Source organism: Bombina bombina, chromosome 8 (assembly GCF_027579735.1).
Source record: "Bombina bombina isolate aBomBom1 chromosome 8, aBomBom1.pri, whole genome shotgun sequence".
NCBI classification, from domain to species: Eukaryota; Metazoa; Chordata; class Amphibia; order Anura; family Bombinatoridae; genus Bombina; species Bombina bombina.
Window position 1 is genome coordinate 196799084 of NC_069506.1, and position 26321 is coordinate 196825404.

Consider the following 26321-nt stretch of genomic DNA (forward strand, 5'->3'; position numbering starts at 1 on the left):
CATGAGATTTGACTTAACTCTCATGAGATTTCATAGTAAGCTGAATAGGGAAATAATATGAGAGCGCACAAGGCTCATCCCCTAAGCTGTGCCAGGACAGACACACTAAAATGCAGCTTAGAAATCCTTTACAATGGGATGTGGCTACTGAGGAACTTTTGAGGTAAAATATCTTTCTTTTTTACATAGAGATGTTCAGGAGATATTTTCTAGTCAGCTTTTTACAGCTATACTGCATCACTTTCAAGTGTTTAAACATTTGGGTATTATGGCCCTTTAATTCAGAATTGGATCTGTCTCCATTTTTATTTGAATAATGAATTGCTCCAAAATATACACTGGATTTGTATACTTATTATTTTTATTCTCTTTTTTATTTTTCATTTCTATTTATGTCTGTAATAAAATATCTAATAATTCATTAAAGATAATGTATAGAATATATGTATTTCTAGGCACTGTGTTTATATTAGAATTATATAATGAGATATCCTTTTTATTAAAATTCCACCTTAAGCTTTGAAAATGAATGAAGATTCATAAAAAAACACCTTAAGAACTAATCAACTTGGAACCAATCAAAAAACACATAGGTCTTTAAATCACAGTACTGTTCTGCCTGAAACATATCTTGAAAAAGCCCAAGAACTGGGTGAAAGGGCGTTGATGTTTTAAGGCAGTAACTAACATATTGGCCCATATTTATCAAGGTACGGAGCTTGAAGGGCCGTGTTTCTGGTGAGTCTTCAGACTCGCCAACACAAATTATGAAGCAGCGGTCACAAAGAACGCTGCTCCATAACCTGTCCACCTGCTCTGAGCAGGCGGACAGACATCTCCGGAAATCAACCCGATCAAATACGATCTAGTTGACTGACACCCCCTATTGGCCGCGAGTCTGCAGGGGGCGGCGTTGCACCAGCAGCTCTTGTGAGCTGCTGGTGCAATGCTGAATACGGCGAGCCTATTGCTCGCCGTATTCAGCGAGGTCTGTCGGACCTGATCCCTGATCTGACAGACCTTGATAAATAGAGGCCAATATCTTCAAAAAAGCAGTAACCAACATATACAGTGGTAAGAAAAACTGCTCAAAAACTTTATTTTCAACCACGGACGTAACTCCTATAGGAAAGAGCTATCTGATGCAACTACACATAACCCGGGTTACATTGTGATCCTCACTGTAATCAGACAAACACGAATTGGCAGATCTCGATATTGTGGGGCAGCTTGCGTGTTTTATACACTAAGAGCAGGCACTTAAGAGAAGCAATTTGTGGAAATAATATTGTATCCCTTTTGCAGTTGATTCTGGTTACTAAGAGTGACAGAAAAAGAAACAAATCACGTGATGGTGAGTGGCCAATCATAAAGAGTGAACAGCACAAGAGGGAAACGTATGCAAAGCGCATGCGCAACGAAGAAAGACAGATCATATACAACTTCAGGATAACCGAAGGTACAATATCATAAGACTGTGTGCAAAATACCTTTGTGATATTATTTACATTGAGAACCGCCAGGTGATCCTCCTCCTGTTTAAAGACCTATGTTATGACATCATTTTGAGAATAACTTGGTTTAAGGTGGTGATAATCTCTGAGTCAAAATATTTCTGCTGTTAAAATATTTTCGTTTGTTACCTACAGACTCCTCTATTTTGGATATTTTTGAAGTGATTTTTATTGGAGCATAACATGATATTTTAGAATATTTAAATTGATTTCATACAGCTATACAAATAAGCTATTGTTGTGCATGCTATTTATTTAAGGGAGACATCCCATTTTTTAAAGATATTAATTTTTTCTGACATATTATAATACATTCTTTTTAATTGATTTGCTGCATATGTATTCATTTATTTAAGGTGTTTTAATAGGATTCTTTAGCTTTTGTTAGCGCCCTCTTAATATCCCCTTGTTTTCTTGTGATATTTTCCTGTCAGCTTTTTACAGTTATACTGCATCAGTTTCAAGTGATTTAGCATTTGAGTATCATGTCCCTTTAATGGCTTAGCACTGAAAGGTTAAAAAGGTATTCCATTAATCAATGCCTGTTACACTATTTTATATCAACCCTCAATACAAAAGCATTGTTATAGCTCTGTTTCTATTTACCTTTTATCCTTACATTATAATATATCCTTGAGGTCTATTAACAAGGGTCAGTGTACTCAAATTTCTTGCAGGGCGTGTTTTACTTGTATGATTAGTACCTATCATAAACCACTCCCTGCATAGCAACCTCCCTGAATCTTAGTCATTTAGAAATATTACAACTGTACTTCCTCCCTGAGTTCAGATTGTAAGTAAAGAGAAATCCTTTGTGTTGAAGACGAGATGTCATGCCAAAATAATAAAATGTCTGTTGTCACTGTCATACACGGAGCAAGGTGAAGTTAAATCTTAACAAGGTAAGTGAAACAAGTAAAATATATTTATATATGTATTTAAAGTGTTGTATGTTAATAGGCTAAAAGTATTCCAGAGCACGACAGTGTGACATACTATTTAAAGGGACAGTCAACACCAAAATTGTTATTGCTTAAAAAGATAGATAATACCTTTACTACCCATTCCCCAGCTTTGCACAACCAACATTGTTATATGAATATACTTTATAAGATTTAAACCTCTACATTTCTATCTGTTTCTAAGCCGCTACAGACAGCACTAGTTGGCTAAAATCAATAGATGATAAATAAAAAGTCATGTGATCAGGGGGCTGTGAGAAGATGCTTAGATACAAGGTAATCACAGAGGTAACAAATGTATTAATATAACCATATTGGGGAATACTGGGGAATGGGTAATAAAGGGATTATCTATCTTTTAAAACAATAACAATTCTGGTGAAGACTGTCCTTTTATGGTCTGTTCTCCAGGCTGCAAATGGGTCAGTGAAAACTAAAATTAAAAATAAAGTCTGTAAAAGCATAACATAAAACATCTGCAATAAGATTACATATGTCATAAAATATGCAATGTTGTACTGTCACATTAAAATCACCAAAATATTAATTAAATAGCTGCTAGCTAACAAACTAGATTTTATAAACTGAATTAATCTTCTATATACAGAATTTAAATATAATAGTAATAGATCATTTAGAAATTCAAAATAGGCTACATTTATCAAAAGCCTAATAAATCCATATTATTTTTAAATATCTGTAAAATACCTCATGTACAATATACTATAAGTTTCAAAATGTGACTGTACAGTTTCTTTTTTAATATGTTTTAAATACTAATAATTATTAAATAGATAGTGTTAGCACAGTTTTTTATATTTAGATATTTGTCTGGATAATCTCAGTCTCAAAAGTAATGAGCGATAGGTAAGTAGAATTAGTATTATTATTATTATTATTATTATTATTATTATTATTATTATTATTAATTTATAAAAGGGATATGAAATTAATTTTTTTTTTATTTAGTGATTCATATAGATCATGTAGTTTTAAACAACTTTCTAATTTACTTATATTAGCAATCTTTCTTTGTACTCTTGGTATCTTTGGTTGAAAAGCAGTTACATAAACTTGCCTGCCTATTTCTGGAGCGGTATATGGCAGCAGCTTTGTAAGAATTGTATCCATTTGTAAGAGCACTAGATGGAAGCACTATTTCCTGCCATGTAATGTTCCAGACACCTATCTAGGCATCTCTTCAACAAAAGCAAATTTGGTAATAGAACTAAATTGGAAACTTTTTTAACATTGTATGCTCTGTCTGACTCACAAAAGAAAATATGTGGGTTTTATATCCCTTTAAGTATACAGTTATGGAGTATAATAAACAGAATACATATACATAAACCGTTTGTATACAGTTATGGAGTATAATAATTATTTAAAGGGACAGTCAACTCCAGAATTTTTGTTGTTTTAAAAGATAGCGAATCCCTTAATTACCAATTCCCCAGTTTTGCATAACCAACACAGTTATAATTATACACGTTTTACCTCTGTAATTACCTTGTATCTAAGCCTCAGCAGACTGCCCACTTATTTCAGTTCTTTTGACAGACTTGCATTTTAGCCAATCAGAGCTGTCTCCACGGTAAATTCATGTGCATGAGCTCAATGTTATCTAAATGAAACACGTGAACTAATGCCCTCTAGTGGTGAAAAACTATCAAAATATATTTAGATTAGAGGTGGCCTTCAAGGTCTAAGAAATTAGCATATGAACCTCCTAGGTTTAGCTTTCAACTAAGAATACCAAGAGAACAAAGCAAAATTGGTGATAAAAGTAAAAAGGAAAGTTGTTTAAAGTTACATTCCCTATTTGAAACATGAAAGGTTTTTTTGGACTTGACTGTCCCTTTAAATCATAAGGGTAGAGAGCCCTGCCCTTGAGTCACTATAAGCTGTGAACTATCTTTACTTAAAGGGACGGTCAACTCAATTTTTGTTATTGTTTAAAAAGATAGAGAATCCCTTTATTACCCTTTCCCCAGTTTTGCACAACCAACATGGTTCTATTAATATACTTTTAATCTCTGTGATTATCTTGCATTTAAACCTCTTTTCTGATCACATGACTTTTTATTTATTATCTATTGACTTGCATTTTAGCTGTGTTGTGTAGAACCGACGGGCGTGAGCACAATGAAATCTATATGGCCCACATGAACTAGCAGTCTCCTGTGGGGAAAAGCTAATAAAGCATGTGATAAGAGGCTGTCTGTAGTGGCTTAGAAACAGGCAAACATTTAGAGGTTTAAATGTTATAAAGTATATTAATTTGTCAATGTTGGTTGTGCAAAGCTGGGGAATGGGTAGTAAAGGCGTTATCTAACTTTTTAAACAATAACAATTAACAATTGTTAACTGTCTCTTTAAAATGATCAACAGGACAGGTGGGCTTGTGAGCTTACATTCTAAATAGAATATGTTAAAGGGACACTGAACCCAATTTTTTTCTTTCATGATTCAGATAGAGCATGTAATTTTAGGCAACTTTCTAATTTACTCCTATTATCAAATTATCTTTGTTCTCTTGCTATCTTTATTTGAAAAAGAAGGCATCTAAGTTTTTTTGGGTTCAGAAGAACCCTGGACATCACTTTTTTATTGGTGGATGAATTTATCCACCAATCAGCAAGGACAACCCAGGTTGTTCACCAAAAATGGGCCAGCATCTAAACTTAAATTCTTGCATTTCAAATAAAGATACCAAGAGAATAAAGAAAATTTGACAATAGGAGTAAATTAGAAAATTGCTTAAAATGTCATGCTCTATCTGAATCACAAAAGAAAAAATGTGGGTTGTGTCCCTTTAAGTAAAAATATTCTTTCATTAAGAAATAACTACATAAAAAATACAGGAACCAATTTGTATGACATCAACAGATATGCAAATGAATGTACAAGGAAATATTTTCTTTATTGGCACGTCTGACACTGTACACTCTTACATACACACAGTAAACTTATCAGCTTACGTGGTAATACCACAGTCTGGCATAGAATAGACCCCCTTTGTAAAGTTAAAATGTAATTACATAGTAATGTTAGTATATTGATAGCAAAGTATTTATAATTACAAAAGTGTTAGCCATAGTCTTTTTAATTGCAGAATAAATTAATGAATTTAAAAAAAAAAAAAAAAAGCACTGAAAAATTTGGAAATTTTCGTGTTTCAATCTTTTTCTATGTATATATATGTATGTATGTATGTATATATATGTATATATATATATAAAATTATAACGAAAAATTGCACTCACAGGGCTTTCTGTGTGAAATAACAAGGTTATTTTAATGGAACATTTTCGGGTATAAACTACCCTTCATCAGCATGTATATATATAGGAAATAATTGCTGTGTTAAAGAAAAATAACTTGAAATATGTTAATGCATGACACATATTTCATTAATATTCAGACTGATTTTATTTATTTTTTCCAACTAGTTAATGTCTCTGGAACTATCTAGGAAATGTCTAGTCGTTGCGCTTGGATCTTCTTCAGCACCATTTCATTCCTTTTTTTGATAAATATATCTTACTTTTATTATGGGTATAAAAAAAATGGATACTCCTCAATGTTCAGCAATGTCAACGAAATGAAAGAGCTAGAAAATAAAATAATGAAGGAAAATGACAAGAAAGAAATTACTGTTCAGAAACCCACTGGCATGTGGACTGTCAATCAAGCTGGACGTCTTGGCAACTTAATGGGAGAATATGCAACACTCTATGCACTAGCAAAGCTAAATGGGCGACAGGCATATGTTTTACCTGGAATGCACAATGAGTTATCCAAAATATTTAAATTGAAGCTACCTGTGATTAATCAGGAGGTAGCTAATAGAATTAATTGGAGGCATTATTGGCTTCATGACTGGATGTCTTCAGAATATAACAATATTGAAGGAGAATTTGTGAAATTTACAGGTTATCCCTGTTCATTTACTTTCTATCATCATATAAAGGAAGAGATTTTGGATCAGTTTACTTTTCATGACTTCATTAGAGAAGAGACCAATGCTTATCTTTCCAATGTAAGGGGAGACAGGAAAAATGTTACTTTTGTAGGGGTGCACGTACGTAGAGGGGATTATGTCCATGTTATGCCTAACACATGGAAAGGTGTTATAGCTGACAAAGCATATTTGCAGAAAGCCATGGACTACTTCAGACAAAAGTATGAAAACCCTTTGTTTGTGGTCACTAGTAATGGAATGGATTGGTGTAAGGAAAATATTAACAATTCAAAGGGAGATGTCCACTTTGCTGGTGATGGGAAAGAGGGTTCACCTGGCAGAGACTTTGCCCTTCTTGCACATTGTAACCACACTATCATGACCATAGGAACATTTGGTGTTTGGGCGGGATACTTGGTGGGAGGTGAAACTATCTACCTCACAAATTACACTTTACCAGAGTCTAATTTCTTAAAGGTCTTTAAGTATGAAGCAGCTTTTCTTCCAGAATGGATTGGAATACCAGCAGACCTCTCTCCTCTTCTTAATAAGAAAAATCCATAAATATTATTTAGTGGGCCCCCAGGGTTTCATTAACATTTGTACAGCTTACTTTGTACTACTCATTGCAATGAAATTATTGTATACTTCAAATGCATTAAATATATATATATATATATATATATATATATATATATTTATAGTATTATAGTATAGTATTTATAGTATATATACTGTGTATATATATATTTATAGTATATATATACTCTGTATATATATATGTGTGACAAATGTGAGCAATTAAAACATTAAAATATGCACTACAAAAAAAAATGTAAAGCAAAGAGATGTATTTAAGTAGAGATGTTCATCTAGGATATTGACAAATGCAAATTCATCATAATTTTTATGAATCATCAAGTTGTTATACAAAAATCTTACATTATTGGATGAAACAAACAAAAAACAAATGATTGATTGATAAAGTCGATTTGTTTATTCGTTTGGGCCCTTTGGTGCCAAAAAAAGTGCAGGAATGGGGGAAGGAGTTATATTGTTTGGTTATTAAGATTCTTTATTTGTAATGATGGCTCTTACCACTCATTTTTCCATCGTCCCCTGTCTAATCCTGACATAGAATTACTATTGACTGATGCTAGGGACAGCCGTCATGCACTAAATACTGGGTTTTAGTCATAAAGGATTTGCATATTCTTTTAACAATGAAAAATAGGTTATTTTAAATGTCAGAATCCTAAAATGTTAATATCAATTGTCTATTAGGTAGATTATGAGTTTTGCGTTACGGCTTTTAACGCTGAAAAAGTAAATTTCTGCATAATGGCAGTAACGCACTATTACGAGTCATGTCAGTATAGCTATACCACAAGCATTTTAGCCTCTAACGCAACATCCATTCCGCACTTAAATTAAATGACGTTTTGGTGTGGGATTTTCATAGCGCTGGTATTACAGGTTGTGCGGTGAGGCTAAAATACTTGCGTTACAGCCTATACCGACACGATCCATACTGCTATCTGAGAGCAGTAGTTATGGATTATGTGTAACAAAAATGTTTCACAAAACTCGTAACTAAATGTTACAAAGTACACTAACACCCATAAACTATCTATTAACCCCTAAAATGCCACCCTCCTACATCGCAAACACTATATTAAACTTATTAACCCCTAATCAGCCACCCACATCACAACTATTAAATAAATGTATTAACCCCTAATCTGCCGCCCCCGACATCGCCAGCACTATAATAAAGCTATTAACCCCCTAATCCACTGCTCCTCGACATCGCCAAACACTATAATAAAGTTATTAACCTACCAATTAAAAAATTTAAATTACAAATTTAAAAAAAACTAAAACTAGGAGAATAAATAAAAAATCTATAAAAATAACAAAAAACAATAAACACTAAATTACAAAAAATAAAAAACACTAAGGGCCTTTTGTAGAACATTGCCCTAAGTTAAACAGCTCTTTAACTTGTAAAAAAATACAAAATCACCCAACAGTAAAACCCACCACATAACCAACCCCCCAAAAATAAAAAAAACCTAACTCTAAAAAAAAAACCTAAGCTACCCATTGCCCCTAAAGGGGCATTTGTATGGGCATTGCCCTTAAAATGGCATTCAGCTCTTTTTCATTGCCCTTAAAAGGACATTTAGCTCTTTTTCATCCTGGTGGCATGGAGCGGAGCGGCGAAGACATCCATTGCAGAGCGGCCTCTTCATATGGTCCCCGACCGTACACTGAAGCTTCAATGAAAGGTAGTCGTTTCAAAATGGCGTACCTTGCATTCCTATTGGCTGATTTGATTCTTCAAATTCAAAATCAGCCAATAGGATAAGAGCTTCTGAAATCCTATTGGCTGTTCAAAACAGCCAATAGGATAAGAGCTACTGAAAAAGGGATATTAAGTGAAATAATATATATACATATAATTGGTAAGTTTAACTTTCTTAAAATAAAATACGCCACTTCTATTATAAATATTGTGCACAAGAGTCTATGACTGATATTCTAGAGTTTGATATTCTATGGGGTTGGGGCTGTAATTTCACTATAATTCTTTTGAGGTAACACTGTGAAGCTTGACTATAGGTTTCTACTTCTGTAAACAGAAGTGGTACTCTGCCCACATTAAAATAGCCTTTGTAAAAATAAAGCAAGTACCTAACAGGATAGCTATGCTGTGTCTCACTTATTAGCCAACTATATGAACCTAATTCCAATCTAACTTAAATGTTATGGAGGCTGCAGGATATAACTACAAAAAAAAGGATGTTGTATAGTAAGATAGAATATTGAAAACCCTTAACGGCATTAACTACGCTTAAGCAATGAACAGAGGTATTATATATGCTTATATGAGCTTATCTATGAAACATATATAACACACATAACATGAAATACTGCTATAACTAATAATGAATATCATACTCCATCCTCATAAAATGTGCAGTTTAAACATATACATGCAATGGCGATATATATAAAATGAATACAATGCTACGTGAAAAGGCATACCTCAGTTGTATAAACTATAAGCTACCTAGAACATATAGAGATTAGTAGCTATACCATCATATATAAACAGTATGACTAATTATGCCATGTCCCTCATGATTATAATACATATGTACAGTAGTGCAGAACATAGACATAACAGCCTCTGGAGATTAGATAGCCCCCAGACACAACTATACAGGTTTCACATATAGAAAAGTAGAACAATTATCTTAGTAGTTAAATGAGCGTGTCCCCAGGTATTACAATGTTGGTCTATAGAGGTACTTCCACTATTAACAGTAAGCTATATTGCAGCCAACTAATTTGGGTAAATATTTTTCAGATCCCTAGGTCCTCATTAACTAGCCACCATTTCATAATGGCATACAGCAAGCTTGTCAAACAAACGACCATAGTGTCCTGTGTTATCATCTATGGCTCTGGATCGGCACTTAAATGTCATATTTGCCAAGGAGAGTCCTGGATGATAGGGTCATCAAAACATTTAACCAATCCCAGTCAAATCCGTCAGCATGTGTGATGACTACGGAGGACATATGAGGTAGAAGAGATTTGTAATGATCCCTTTGTCAATCTTTAGCATAAGCCAGTAGCTCTCAAATTTGCTCAGCATGGATACAGCTCCTGATTCCCGGTTTGAGTTCCGTAGGTCTGTGCATAGAAGAGCAATTGGAAACCACACGGTCGGTGGGGAGTATTGTATTTGTAACCACAATTCTGCCTGGTTTTGAGTAAAGGTATCAGCGGTGCCACTTTTGCTAGTCCATATTAGCTCTGTGTTGCTTTTGATACCACTTTCTATGCATTCAGCTGTGATCTCCTTATCCCCATTACAGATTACAAAATGCCGATTTCCAAGTCTCTAACACAGCTGTGCAGGGTAGCGTTATAGCGCTGGGGCCCCAAAGCGCAGCCACCCCCGCTTTCCATCAAAATGAGCTCTGGGTGAGTAGTTAGCTGTGACATATATATATATCCCTTAGTTTAAGTGCCGTATGTAGCAATTCTTCAAAGGCTATCTGATGATCCATAAGTAGACAGTGCAGCTCCTCTACGATGGTAGTAACTCTCTCCATATCAATCTCTTCCATGTTTATACAACAATAGAACTTGCAGGTCAATTGCAGCTTTTAACAAATATTGCAACGCACCTTTGGCGTTGTGATACGACAGAGACCCAAAGGTACTCTGTCGGGGGGTTGTTGAGAGGCCGCAACCTCAATAAAATCTCCGGTGTTCTGTTACTGACAGCCAACTCAGTAATTTTATGTTCGTCAGATGGAGGATGATTAATTTTTTTGTAGGATATAAAACTTCATGTCAGATGGCTTCTTGTTAAAGGGACAGTATACAATAATTTTCATATAACTGTATGTAATAGACACTACTATAAAGATCAAGATGCACAGATACTGATATAAAAATCCAGTATAAAACTGTTTAAAAACTTACTTAGAAGCTCTCAGTTTAGCCCTGCTGAAAATGTAGCTGGAAAGCCCAGTGCAAGTGGGAAATAAGACACTCCCCCCTCCCCCTTCTTTTTCATATGAAAAGACCCTTTACACAAATAGGCGCAAGCTGGAGTAGGTATCTGACGGTATTCTCATAAAACTTTGGGGCTTGGGAGTCTGAAAAAATAAGCAAAACTATACATTTAAAAAAACAAACAAACCTTTATGGACTATATAAAAAGATTATCTACAAAACATTTATGCAAAGAAAAAAATAAGTGTATAATGTCCCTTTAAGGTATTTTGTCAGGTTAAAACATCAAGGCTGAAGCAGCATTCAAAACTGTGACCTATCATAGCCGCCGCCCGGAAGTTCCCCCTAATGCATACTTTTTTTGAACATTTTTTTTTTTATTTATTGCTAGAGATAGCATGGCTTGAATGTCTTGTTTTAGCCTTTAAGCAAACAGCAACACAAGAAAATGTTTTCCAAAAGTACAGACTAAGTCTATGAAATGTGCTTCTACAATTTGCAAGTTAATCTGTACCATAATGTACTGTGAAACTGTGTTCTGCATTAAATCGTATTAAACACATGCACCTAGATTTAGAGTTTTAGAAGGGGTGCGTTAGCTGCGCATGTTTTTTTCCCCCGCACCTTTTAAACAACGCTAGTATTTAGAGTTCTCTGAGGGCTGCGTTAGGCTCCAAAAAGGGAGCGTAGAGCATAATTTACCGCCACTTCAACTCTAAATACCAGCGTTGCTTACGGACGCAGCCAGCTTCAAAAACGTGCTCGTGCACGATTCCCCCATAGGAAACAATGGGGCAGTTTGAGCTGAAAAAAAAAACTAACACCTGCAAAAAAGCAGCGTTCAACTCCTAACGCAGCCCCATTGTTTCCTATGGGGAAACACTTCCTAATTCTGCACCTAACACCCTAACATGAACCCCGAGTCAAAACACCCCTAACCTTACACTTATTAACCCCTAATCTGCCGCCCCCACTATCGCTGACCCCTGCATATTATTACTAACCCCTAATCTTCCGCTCCGGACACCGCCGCAACCTACCATATAGCTATGTACCCGTAATCTGCTGCCCCTAACATCGCCGACCCCTATATTATATTTATTAACCCCTAATCTGCCCCCCCCCAACGTCGCCGCTACCTTACCTACACTTATCAACCCCTAATCTGCCGACCGTACCTCACCGCCAATATAATAAATGTATTAACCCCTAAACCACTGCACTCCCACCTCAAAAACCCTATAATAAATAGTATTAACCCCTAATCTGCCCTCCCTAACATAGCCGACACCTAACTTCAAGTATTAACCCCTAATCTCCCGAACGGACCTCGCCGCTACTCTAATAAATGTATTAACCCCTAAAGCTAAGTCTAACCCTAACACCCCCCTAAGTTAAATATAATTTAAATCTAACAAAATTGATAGAATCCTATCAGCCAATCGGAATTTGAGGGACGCCATCTTGGATGACGTCACTTAAAGGAACCTTCATTCGTCGGGAGTCGCCGGAAGAAGAGGATGGATCCACGTCGGCTGCTTCAAGATGGTCCCGCTCCGCGCCGGATGGATGAAGATAGAAGACGCCGCCTGGATGAACATGCCTACCGGTCCGGATGTCCTCTTCTTGCCGGATAGGATGAATACTTCAGACCCTCTTCTGTACCTCTTCTTGCCGGATAGGATGAAGACTTCGAACCCTCTTCTGGACCTCTTCTTGCCGGATAGGATGAAGACTTCGGACTCTCTTCTGGACGGATCGGTGATACCCGGCATGGTGAAGATAAGGTAGGGAGATCTTCAGGGGCTTAGTGTTAGGTTTTTTAAGGGGGGTTTGGGTTAGATTAGGGGTATGTGGGTGGTGGGTTGTAATGTTGGGGGCGGTATTGTATGTTTTTTTTAATGCAAAAGAGCTGTTTACTTTGGGGCATGCCCCGCAAAAGGCCCTTTTAAGGGCTGGTAATGTAAAAGAGCTGTTAACTTTTTATTTTAGAATAGGGTAGGGCATTTTTTTATTTTGGGGGGCTTTGTTATTTTTTTAGGGGGCTTAGAGTAGGTGTAATTAGTTTAAAATTCTTGTAATCTTTTTTTATTTTTTGTAATTTAGTGTTTGTTTTTTTTTGGTAATTTAGTTTAGTTGATTTAATTGTAGATAATTGTAGATAGTTTAGCTAATTAATTTATTGATAGTGTAGTGTTAGGTTTAATTGTAACTTAGGTTAGGATTTATTTTACAGGTAATTTTGTTCTAATTTTAACTAGGTAGCTATTAAATAGTTATTAACTATTTAATAGCTGTTGTACCTAGTTAAAATAAATACAAAGTTGCCTGTAAAATAAATATAAATCCTAAAATAACTACAATATAATTATTCGTTATATTATAGCTATATTAGGGTTTATTTTACAGGTAAGTATTTAGCTTTAAATAGGATTAATTTATGTAATAAGATTTATTTTATTTCGTTAGATTTAAATTATATTTAATTTAGGGGGGTGTTAGTGTTAGGGTTAGACTTAGCTTTAGGGGTTAATACATTTATTAGAGTAGCGGCGAGGTCCGGTCGGCAGATTAGGGGTTAATAAGTGTAGTTAGGTAGCGGCGACGTTGGGGGGGCAGATTAGGGGTTAATAAATATTGTGTAGGTGTCGGCGATGTTAGGGGCAGCAGATTAGGGGTACATAGGGATAATGTAGGTTGCGGTGGTGTGCAGTCGGCAGATTAGGGGTTAAAAAATTTAATTAGAGTGGCGGCAATGTGGGGGGACCTCGGTTTAGGGGTACATAGGTAGTTTATGGGTGTTAGTGTACTTTAGAGCACAGTAGTTAAGAGCTTTATGAACCGGCGTTAGCCCAGAAAGCTCTTAACTCCTGACTTTTTTCTGCGGCTGGAGTCTTGTCGTTAGAGTTCTAACGCACACTTCAGCCAAGACTCTAAATACCAGCGTTAGAAAGATCCCATTGAAAAGATAGGATACGCAATTGACGTAAGGGGATCTGCGGTATGGAAAAGTCACGGCTGGAAAGTGAGCGTTAGACCCTTTCCTGACTGACTCTAAATACCAGCGGGTGGCCAAAACCAGCGTTAGGACCTCTTAACGCTGGTTTGACGGCTAACGCAGAACTCTAAATATAGGCGATAGGGATGGATTACAAGTGGCACACTATTTATTTTTGCTTTTACTCGTTCGCAAACTTCACCAGAAGTAATCTTTTAACATGGATGGAAGTGAAACTAAGTGATAACTTCAGGACTTCGGATTTCATGACTGTGTTAACTTCTCTACGTAGACTTCAATAGAGCTCGCTGTTCAAATTAAACCTAACATATCTCTTGCTCACTACCCCGACACCGCATTAGACCAAATGTGCTAAACTCAAAGGTAGTTATGAATATTTAACACTAAAATGTTCTTCACATAGAAGAAAATGTTCTTCTTAATGTTAAATATATCTATCTATCTATTGTTTTTTTGTAAAATATATATCTATTCTTATATATCTATATGAAAATATACAGGTATCTATATATATATATATATATATATATATATATATATATATATATATAAAAAATCTTTAAAAATAGAAATAAGATTTTCTTCTGATTGAAGAATATTGGAATGTTTAATATTTATTTTCAAACATATTACAATATAGAAAAAAATAATACAAAATATTTAAAATATTTTTCATGTTTAAGAGGATTTAAGTTTGAAAGGGCTCCAGAGTGTATAAATATGTACTATACGTGTATATGTGTACATAAATACACACACACACACACACACACACACACACACACACACACACACACACACATATATATATATATATATATATATATATATATATATACATATATACATATATACAGGTGGCCCTCGGTCTACAACGGTTCAATATGCACCGTTTCAGAATAACAACCTTTTTTTTCAGTCATGTGACTGCTATTGAAAAGCATAGAGAAGCAGTGCATTGATTAAAATAGCCAGTAGGTGGAGCTGTCCGCTTGTGTTGCAGCAAAAATATGCAAGCCAAGCAAGCTGAAATTAACCAGTTTAACCAGACCTGAACTATCGAGCAGCTTGCAAAGGAACAAGATCTTCCTGTCTATAAATCAGTCCAGATTGGAATGCATAGAAAGAACTGTTTTCAGAAAAATGCAAGTAAAGTCTGTGTTGCGTGATTATTTTATTAGGTTTATCATGCTGTTTAGCAAATGTTTTTGTTCATTTAACTTAGTTTAATTATAAATTCTGTGTTGTTTGATTATTTTAGTAGGTTTATAATGCTGTTTAGCATTTAAAGTCTTCATTTCAAAGCTTTTAAAATAATGTATTAGGTGTTACTTATGCCAATTTTGAGAGGGGCCTGGAACCTAACTCCCTCACTTCCCATTGACTTACATTTTAAACCGGGTTTCAATTTACAACGGTTTTTGATTTACAACCATTACTTCTGGAACCTAACCCCGGCGTAAACTGAGGGCTACCTGTATATATATATATATATATATATATATATATATATATATATATATATATTTATTCATATACACATACTTACACATACACACACATTATATATAATATATATATAAGAAGTCCTGACTGACTAATCAACGCCCAGCTCAAACCGTTTAACCTAGGAATGGGAAATTTAGAAGGTACATTGTTTTTATGTCGTAGGCACCCACTAAGGAATGATTTTTGGAAATTACGTCCCTAAGTGGGTGAAAAAGGGAGGTGAATTGTTTTATGAGAATACCTATATCTAAAAAACCAAAGATGTTACAGAAGTGAAAATTGGTATTTACATTCTCCTTTAAAGGGACATAATACTCATATGCTAAATCACTTGAAACTGATGCAGTATAACTGTAAAAAGCTGACAGGAAGATATCACCTGAGCATCTTTATGTAAATAAGGAAGATATTTTACCTCACAATTTCCTCAGCACAGCAGAGTAACTTCTGTGTAAAATGTTACTCAGCTGCAGCGCAGCTGCAGGTAAAAAAATAAAATAAAAAATGAAGAAATGAACAGGAGCCAATCAGCATCAGCAGTGCTGAGGTCATGAACTCTTTTACTGTGATCTCATAAGATTTCACTTAACTCTCATGAGATTTCATTGTAAATTTGCTTACACTGAATAAGGAAATAACATGAGAGTGCACGAGGCTCATCCCTTCGGCTGTCCCGGGACAGACATACTGATATGCTGCTTAGAAGTCCTTTACAATGGTATGTGGCTACTGATAATCTTTTGAGGTAAAATATCTTTCTTTTTTACATAGAGATGTTCAGGTGATATTTTCTAGTCAGCTTTTTACAGCTATACTGCATCACTTTCAAGTGTTTAAACATTTGGGTATTATGGCCCTTTAAAAATAAAGAAAAACTTGTTTTACCATTTCCCGAATATCAACTTAAGGGAGGTGAAAAGGCAGTGATTTATGAGGATACCTATATCTAAAAAAACGAAGATGTTAAAGACGTGAAAATTAGTATTTAAATTATGCTTTAAAAATAAAGACACATGTGTTGTACCATTCCCTAAAAATCCACTTAAAGGGGGTGAAAAGGGGGGATTATGAGGATACCTATATCTCAAAAACCGAAAATGTTAAAGACGTGAAAATTAGTATTTAGATTCCTCTTTAAAAATAAAGAAACACACATTTTACCATTTCCCGAAAATCCACTTAAGTGGGGTAAAAGGGAGGGGGGGGGATTATGAGGATACCTATATCTCATAAACTGAAAATGTTAAAGACATAAAAAATTAGTATTTAGATTCCTCTTTAATAATAAAGCAACACATATTTTACCATTTCCTGAAAATCCACTTAAAGGGGGAGAAAAGTGGGGGGGGGGGGGCGGGCGATTTATGAGGATAACTATATCTCAAAAACTGAAGATATTACAGACGGGAAAATTGGTATTTAGATTCCCCACAAAAGGAGGGGGATGGTGATTTATGAGGATACCTATATCTTAAAAACTGAAGAAGTTACAGACGTGAAAATTGGTATTTAGATTCTCCTTTAAAAATAAAGAAACATGTGTTGTACCATTTCCTGAAAATCCACCTAAAGGGGGTGAAAAGGAGGGATGATTTATGACTATACCTAAATCTCAAAAAAAGAAGATGTTACAGACATGAAAATTTATATTTAGATTCTCCTTTAAAAATAAACACGTGTTTTACCATTTCCCGAAAATCCACTTAAGGGGGGGGTGAAGACTAGAGGGGGGGAATTATAAGGATACCTATATCTCAAAAATAGAAGATGTTACAGACATGAAAATTGGTATTTCAATTCTAGTTTAAAAATAAACAAGTGTGTTACCATTTCCCGAAAATCCACTTAAAGGGGCTAAAATGGAGGGGGTGGGACTTATGAGGATACCTATATTTCAAAAAATAAAGATGTTACAGACGTGAAAATGTGTATTTAAATTCTCCCTTAAAAATAAATACACACTTGTTTTACCATTTCCCGAAAATCCACTTAAGGGGGGTGAAAAGGGGGGGAGGGGATTTATGAGGATACCTATATCTCAAAAACTGAAGATGTTACAGAGACGTGAAAATTGGTATTTAGATTCTCCTTTAAAAATAAAAATACATGTGTTTTGCCATTTCCCGGAAATCCACTTAGAGGGAGTGAAAAGGGGTGGTCATTTATGAGGATACCTCCAAAAACAAAGATGTTACAGATGTGAAAATTGCTATTTAGATTCTCCTATAAAAAATAAAGAATCCCATGTTTTACCATTTCCCAAATCCACTTAAGGGGATGAAAAGGGGGTTGATTTATGAGAATACCTATATCTCAAGAACCAAAGATGTTAGAAAAGTAAAAATTATCATTTAAAATCTTCATTATAAAGTAAGTTTACATGCTAAATGTCTTGCTCCTTATGTCAGTAGTTCTCTAGATATGAATCACTAAAAAATTAATACTCTTTCTTCACATCTGACAATTGAGTCATCTATACTATAATTGCGTTTGTAATGTCCGTCGCAGTCGGCAGTTGCACACGCATCCTCAAAGGAATATTGGCAGCGTGAGGCAGCCAAAAGAATTTTGGCTGCGCATGCAGCCAAAAGAATTTACTGCATCCAGGTGGATTCCAAACCGGGATGCAGCAAAGGCAAACGGAGCATTACAAAAAAAAAACCATGCAACCGCCCGCATGAAGTATAAAAAAAAAAACGAACCTCCCACACAAAGTATTAACACCTAAACCGCAAACCCACACCGTCAACCACCCACATCGCAATAAATCTAATTGCACTATTAACCTCTAAACCCCCACATCACAATAAAGCTAATGAACCTATTAACCCCTAAACCGCAAAACCTCCACATCGCAATAAACCTAATTACCCACCCCTAAACTGCAAAACCCCCACATCGCAATTAACCTAATTATTAACCTATTAACCCCTAAACCGCAAAAACCCCACATCGCAATTAACCTAATTAACCTATTAACCCCTTAAACCACCAAAACCCACAATGCAAATAACGAATTAAATTATCAAGCCCCCTAACCTAACACCCCCTAACCTAACACCCCCTAAATTAAACCCAATTACCTAAATTAAAAAAAACAAAATTACAAACAAAAAATTAAAGAAACTAACATTACTTTAAAAATAAAAAAATAAGTTTAAATTAAGCTAAAATTACAGAAAATAAAAGTCTAACATTACAGAAAATAAAATAATTGCCGGTCTTCAGTTCCAGGGTCGCCGCATAGGCTGCCACCTTATTGTGCATTAGCAGGGGGGCGCTGAGAGCAGTGCTTAATTGCAGACTGCTGCCCTATCAATGACAAAAAAAATTTGAAGTATTTTTTTTTAAAATTTGATCCATCTGTCTCTTCTGTGTGCCAACCCCCCCCCCCCCCCCCACGCTCCATTTATAACCCATATAATGTGAGTAGGTTGACATAGATTGAGATTACAACATCACACCGCGACGGACAGTAAGAGCAGCTCTCAGTGGAGGACTGGTGGTGATGACGAGGGAGGCGGAGCTCACTTGCCTTGCGCGGCACACAGCCTGCCAGTGAGTGGCTGACTCTAGTTTGACTGACTGGCTGCCTACCAACCTGATGACATCACGTCACTCACTCTTTGTGAGAGGGAATGTGACACAGGCAGCCAGCCACCATCTCTGAGCCATGTGAGGATGTGTGAGGATGTGTGATCACCTCACCAGTCCAGATCCCATGACCAGCCCAGGCAGAAGAGAGAGACTGAAGTTGAAAGAGAGCAGCAGGTTACGAACCTTATGGTAGGAATTAGGAAAAATCATCATGGATGGGTTGCACACTTACACTAGTGATGGCAATGTATCATGGGGGGGCATGGGGGGGGCATGGGGGGGGCGTGGCCCGGGGGGGCCTCGACTAGACATTTGGCAGGTAGGAAAATCTGGAATGGGGCATGGGGGCACAGATAGTGGGGGTCTTGGAAGGGTGAGGGTCCGCCGGTCTATTACTGATTTAAATATAAACCAGACAGACCCATAATAACTTGCAGGAGCCAGGAGGTATTACTTCATTATACAAAAGCTGTCTTGGATAATTCTGGCATGATGTGATTAATTAGTATTGCTCCAGTGCTTGTCAGGAAAACGTTATCAATTATTCACATAAAGATGGGATCTATATATTAGGTTTAGGAAAAGATTATTGATTCATGAACATTATGTCAATTGATTTTGGTTATTAAGGTTTAAAAAAGCCATTGTCCTAGTAAATGATTTGTGTGTTACAGCTCTTGTTGTTTAGGGCCTTGACCATGTTATTATGTGATGTGCGTGTTGTGTACAAGGCCTGGGGATACCTCAACTTTCCTTATACCTGGCATTGTTTTAAAGCTGGTTGTGCAGATTTGTATTTTCATGTGACACCCCTAAGGCTCCTTTTTAATATATTTATGTGAAGAACCCAGGTGTAATTTCTGTGTAGGGACAGAGCTGCTGCTACTATAAGGTTGCTGCTTGGTTGGCTTGCTGGGAAAAAAACATTGGTTCTGACTTTTGCAATAAATCATGGAGTGGCATGTGGATGTTTTACCTTCTAAAGTAACAACATGGTTCTTGATCAGTGAAACATTGAGTATATTGGGATAGTAAATAATGGCATATATACTTGCAAGTAGCAAACCCCTTATTAAAAGTTTCAATAGCCAATCAGATGAGAGGGTGTGTACAGGTAAACACACCTCCCAGGTGTCAGCATGATAGAATGGTAGTTGTATGGTTGCACTTACTCTAACAATTGCAAGTACTTTTAAATATAATAAAAACATTATAAACAACCTTACATCATAATACATGCATAAAAACAACAAATCGTAAAATTTCACACTTATGATCAGAATAAATTATTAGTAAAATATCCTCAAATTAGTAAACTTCACATGTTTAACCCTATTAAAAACATACGGCGAGATTACGAGTTTTGCGTTAGCCTTAAAAAGCAGCGTTGAGACGTCCCAACGCTGCTGTTTATCTAACGCTGGTATTACAAGTTTGGCAGGTACAGGCTCACCGCTCACTTTTCTTCCGCGACTTTTCCATACCGCAAATCCCCTTACGTCAATTGCGTATCCTATCTTTTTAATGGGATTTGGATAACACTGGTATTACAAGTCTTGGAGAAAGTGAGCGGTATAGCCTCTATCTCCAAGACTCCTACCGCATATAAAAGTCAGTAGTTAAAAGTTTTATGGGCTAACGCCGGAACATAAAACTCTTAACTACAGTGCTTCAAAGTACACTAACACCCATAAACTACCTATGAACCCCTAAATCGAGGCCCCCCCACATCGCAAACACTATAATAAAATTATTTAACCCCAAATCCGCCGACTGGACACCGCCGCCACCTTCATTATACTTATGAACCCCTAATCTGCTGCCCCTAACATCACTGACACCTACATTATAGTTATTAACCCCTAATCTGCCCCCCCAACGTTGTCGCCACCTACCTACACTTATTAACCCCTAATCTGCCGACCGGACATTGCCGCCACTATAATAAATGTATTAACCCCTAAACTGCCGCACTCCCACCTCGCAAACACTGTAATACATTTTTTTAACCCCTAATCTGCCCCCCCAACATCGCCGTCACCTACCTCCAATTATTAACCCCCAATCTCCCACCCCCAACGTCGCCGCTACTATAATAAAGTTATTAACCCCTAAACCTAAGTCTAACCCTAACCCTAACACCCCCCTAAGTTAAATATAATTTAAATAAATCTAAATAAAATTACTATAATTAAATAAATTAATCCTATTTAAAACTAAATACTTACCTATCAAATAAACCCTAATATAGCTACAATATAATTAATAGTTACATTGTAGCTATTTTAGGATTTATATTTATTTTACAGGCAACTTTGTAATTATTTTACCTAGGTACAATAGCTATTAAATAGTTATTAACTATTTAATAGCTAACTAGTTAAAATAATTACAAAATTACCTGTAAAATAAATCCTTACAAATACACCTAACACTACACTATCAATAAATTAATTAAATAAATTAAATACAATTATCTTAATAAACTAAACTATATTACAAAAACAAGCAAACACTAAATTACAAAAAATAAAAAATATTACAAGAATTTTAATCTAATTACACCTAATCTAAGCACCACTGGTCATCCGACACGGCAGAAGAGGACATCCGGACCGGCAGAAGTCTTCATCCAATTGGGGCAGAAGAGGTCCTCCAAGCGGCAGATGTCTTCGTCCAAGCGGCATCTTCTATCTTCAATCAACCGGAGCGGAGCCATCTTGAATCCAGCCGATGCGGAGCCATCCTCCTCTTCTTCCAATGCCCTAACACAGAATGAAGGTTCCTTTAAATGACGTCATCCAAGATGGCATCCCTTGAATTCCGATAGGCTGATAGGATTCTATCAGCCAATCGGAATTAAGGTAGGAAAAATCAGATTGTCTGATGTAATCAGCCAATCAGATTGAAGTTCAATCCGATTGGCTGATTGGATCAGCCAATAGAATGCAAGGTCAATTCTATTGGCTTATCCAATCAGCCAATCGGATTGAATTTCAATTCTATTCGCTGTTCACATCAGCCAATCGGATTGATCCAATCAGCCAATCGGATTGAACAGCCAATAGAATGCAAGCTCAATCTGATTGGCTGATTGAATCAGCCAATCGGATTGATCTTGAATCTGATTGGCTGATTCAATCAGCCAATCAGATTTTTCCTACCGTAATTCCGATTGGCTGATAGAATTCTATCAGCCAATCGGAATTTGAGGGACGCCATCTTGGATGACATCACTTAAAGGAACCTTCATTTGTCAGGAGTCGCCGGAAGAAGATGATGGATCCGCGTCGGCTGATGATGGTCCCGCTCCGTGCCGGATGGATGAAGATAGAAGACGCCGCCTGGATGAACATGTCTACCGGTCCAGATGTCCTCTTCTTGCCGGATAGGATGAAGACTTCGGACCCTCTTCTGGACCTCTTCTTGCCGGATAGGATGAAGACTTCGGACACTCTTCTGGACGGATCGGTGATACCCGGCGTGGTGAAGATAAGGTAGGGAGATCTTCATGGGCTCAGTGTTAGGTTTTTTAAGGGGGGGTTTGGGTGGGTTAGATTAGGGGTATGTGGGTGGTGGGTTGTAATGTTGGGGGGGTATTGTATGTTTTTTTAAAATGCAAAAGAGCTCTTTTCTTTGGGGCATGCCCCGCAAAAGGCCCTTTTAAGGGCCGGTAAGGTAAAAGAGCTGTTACCTTTTTATTTTAGAATAGGGTAGGGCATTTTTTTATTTTGGGGGGCTTTGTTATTTTTTAGGGGGCTTAGAGTAGGTGTAATTAGTTTAAAATTCTTGTAATTTTTATTATTTTTTGTAATTTAGTGGGGTTTTTTTGTAATTTAGTTTAGTTGACTTAATTGTAGATAATTGTAGATAGTTTAGTTAATTAATTTATTGATAGTGTAGTGTTAGGTTTAATTGTAACTTAGGTTAGGATTTATTTTACAGTTCATTTTGTAATTATTTTAACTAGGTAGCTATTAAATAGTTATTAACTATTTAATAGCTATTGTACCTAGTTAAAATAAATACAAAGTTGCCTGTAAAATAAATATAAATCCTAAAATAGCTACAATATAATTATTCGTTATATTGTAGCTAAATTAGGGTTTATTTTACAGGTAAGTATTTAGCTTTAAATAGGATTAATTTATTTAATAAGATTTATTTTATTTCGTTAGATTTAAATTAAATTTAACTTAGGGGGGTGTTAGGGTTAGGGTTAGACTTAGCTTTAGAGGTTAATACATTTATTAGAGTAGCGGCGAGGTCCGGTCGGCAGATTAGGGATTAATACTTGAAGTTAGTTGTCGGTTATGTTAGGGAGGGCAGATTAGGGGTTAATACCATTTATTATAGGGTTTTTGAGTCGGGAGTGAGGCGGTTTAGGGGTTAATACATTTATTATAGTGGCGTCGAGGTCCGGTCGGCAGATTAGGGGTTAATAAGTGTAGTTAGGTAGCGGCGACATTGGGGGGGGCAGATTAGGGGTTAATAAATATAATATAGGGGTCGGCGATGTTAGGGGCAGCAGATTAGGGGTACATAGCTATAATGTAGGTTGCGGCGGTGTACGGAGCGGCAAATTAGGGGTTAATAATAATATGCAGGGGTCAGCGATAGCGGGGACGGCAGATTAGGGGTTAATAAGTGTAAGGTTAGGGGTGTTTAGACTCGGGGTTCATGTTAGGGTGTTAGGTACAGACTTAGGAAGTGTTTCCCCAAATAAACAATGGAGCTGCGTTAGGAGCTGAACGCTGCTTTTTTGCAGGTGTTAGGTTATTTTTCAGCTCAAAATGCCCCATTGTTTCCTAAGGGGATATCGTGCATGAGCACGTTTTTTAAGCTGGCCGCGTCCATAAGCAACGCTGGTATTTAGAGTTGCATTGGCAGTAAATTATGCACTACGCTCCCTTTTTGGAGCCTAACGCAGCCCTTCAGAGAACTCTAGATACCAGCGTTGTTTAAAAGGTGCAGGGGGAAAAAAACACGCGTAGCTAACGCACCCCTTCTAATGCAAAACCCTAAATCTAGGTGAAAGTAATTCTAAGAGTCTATCCCTCTTTTTAAGGGGAACCCAATCAATAATTTGTATTCTCAAACTGCTTGGATCACAATTATGACATTCCATAAAGTGTCTTTAAATGTTTATTAGACTTTTCTTTTATATAATACACATGCTCATAAAACCTTCTTTTTATTTTCCTCTTGGTGCGGCCCACATAAAATAGGCCACACCCACATTATAAAAGGTTTACTACATATGTAGAATTACAGTTACTTCAAACTTTAATATTGAATTAAATAATGTTTTTATTATATTTAAAAGTACTTGCAATTGTTAAAGTAAGTGCAACCATACAACTACCATTCTATCATGCTGACACCTGGGAGGTGTGTTTACCTGTACACACCCTCTCATCTGATTGGCTATTGAAACCTTTAATAAGGGGTTTGCTACTTGTTCATATGCTATTATTTCTATCTTCTTGAAAAAGCCCGTCCACAGAATGTGTGAAACGCGTTGAGGTTCTTGTCACCCCAATATAAGTTACCCTTATGTTGGCATTATAAAGCAATTACAAACATTCGGCCAGATTACAAGTTTTGCGGTATGAGGGGTGCGGTGTTAACTTGCACGTTATTCTCACCGCTCACTTACCTACAGCGCTGGTATTACAAGTTTTCTGAAACCCAGCGTTAAAAGGCAAGAAGTGAGCGTAGAGCAAAATTGTGCTCCATACAGCACTCCAATACCAGCGCTGCTTAAGTCAGCGGTGAGCTGGTTGTACGTGCTTGTGCACGATTTCCCCATAGACATCAATGGGGAGAGCCGACTGAAAAAAAGTCTAACACCTGCCAAAAAACAGCGTAAAGCTCTGTAACGCAGCCCCATTGATTTCTATGGGGAAACACATTTTATGTTTACACCTAACATCAACCCAGAGTCTAAACACTCTACACAATCTTATACTTATTAACCCCTAATCTGCCGTCCCTGACATCGCTGAAACCTACATTATATTTATTAACCCCTAATCTGCCGCTCCGGACATCGCCGCCACCTATATTATACTTATGAACCCCAATCTGCTGCCACAACGTTGCCAACACCTACATTATATTTATTAACCCCTAATCTCCCACCCCCAATGTTGCCGCAACCTACCTACACTTATTAACCCCTAACCTGATGCCCCAACGTCGCCACCACTATAATAAACATATTAACCCCTAAATCGCTGTACTCCTGCATTGCAAACACTATTTAAATATTATTAACCCCTAATCTGCCGCCCCTAACTTCCCCACCACCTACCTACATTTATTAACCCCTAAATCTAAGCCGCCACTATAATACATTTATTAACCCCTAAATCTAAGTCTAACCCTAACCCTAACACCCCCTAACGTAAATATTATTTAAGTACATCTAAATAAAAATTCCTATCAATAACTAAATAATTCCTATTTAAAACTAAATACTTACCTGTAAAATAAACCCTAAGCTAGCTACAATTTAACTAATAGTTACATTGTAGCTATCTTAGGGTTTATTTCTATTTTACAGGCAAGTTTGAATTTTTTTTAACTAGGTAGAATAGTTACTAAATAGTTATTAACTATTTACTAACTACCTAGCTAAAATAAATACAAATTTACCTGTAAAATAAAACCTAACCTAAGTTACAATAACACTACACTACAATTAAATAAATTCCCTAAATTAAATACAGTTAACTAAATTAAATAAAATTAGCTAAATTACAAAAAAAACCCCACTAAATTACAGAAAATAAAAAACAAATTACAAGATCTTTAAACTAATTACACCTAATCTAATAGCCCTATCAAAATAATAAAAAAAACATCCAAAATAAAAAAAACCCTAGCCTAAACTAAACTACCAATAGCCCTTAAAAGTGCCTTTTGCGGGGCATTGCCCCAAAGAAATCAGCTCTTTTACCTGTAAAAAAAAATACAAACAACCCCCCCAACAGTAAAACCCACCACCCACACAACCAACCCCCCAAATAAAATCCTAACTAAAAAAACATAAGCTCCCCATTGCCCTGAAAAGGGCATTTGGATGGGCATTGCCCTTAAAAGGGCTTTTAGCTCTATTGCAGCCCAAAGCCCTAACCTAAAAAAAAACCCACCCAATACACCCTTAAAAATCCTAACACTAACCCCCGAAGATTCACTTATCGGGAGAAGTT

General features: G+C 36.3%; 1 protein-coding gene across 1 annotated transcript; it reads left to right on the forward strand.

Annotated features, from left to right (window-relative positions):
* The first annotated feature begins 2281 nt into the window (after positions 1 to 2281).
* Positions 2282 to 9146, forward strand: LOC128638705 (galactoside alpha-(1,2)-fucosyltransferase 2-like). Its single transcript, XM_053690827.1, has 2 exons — positions 2282 to 2416; positions 5929 to 9146. Exon 2 carries the CDS (start codon positions 5955 to 5957, stop codon positions 7002 to 7004), a length of 1050 nt encoding a protein of 349 aa, XP_053546802.1. The 5' UTR covers positions 2282 to 2416; positions 5929 to 5954; the 3' UTR covers positions 7005 to 9146.
* The last annotated feature ends 17175 nt before the right edge of the window (positions 9147 to 26321 follow it).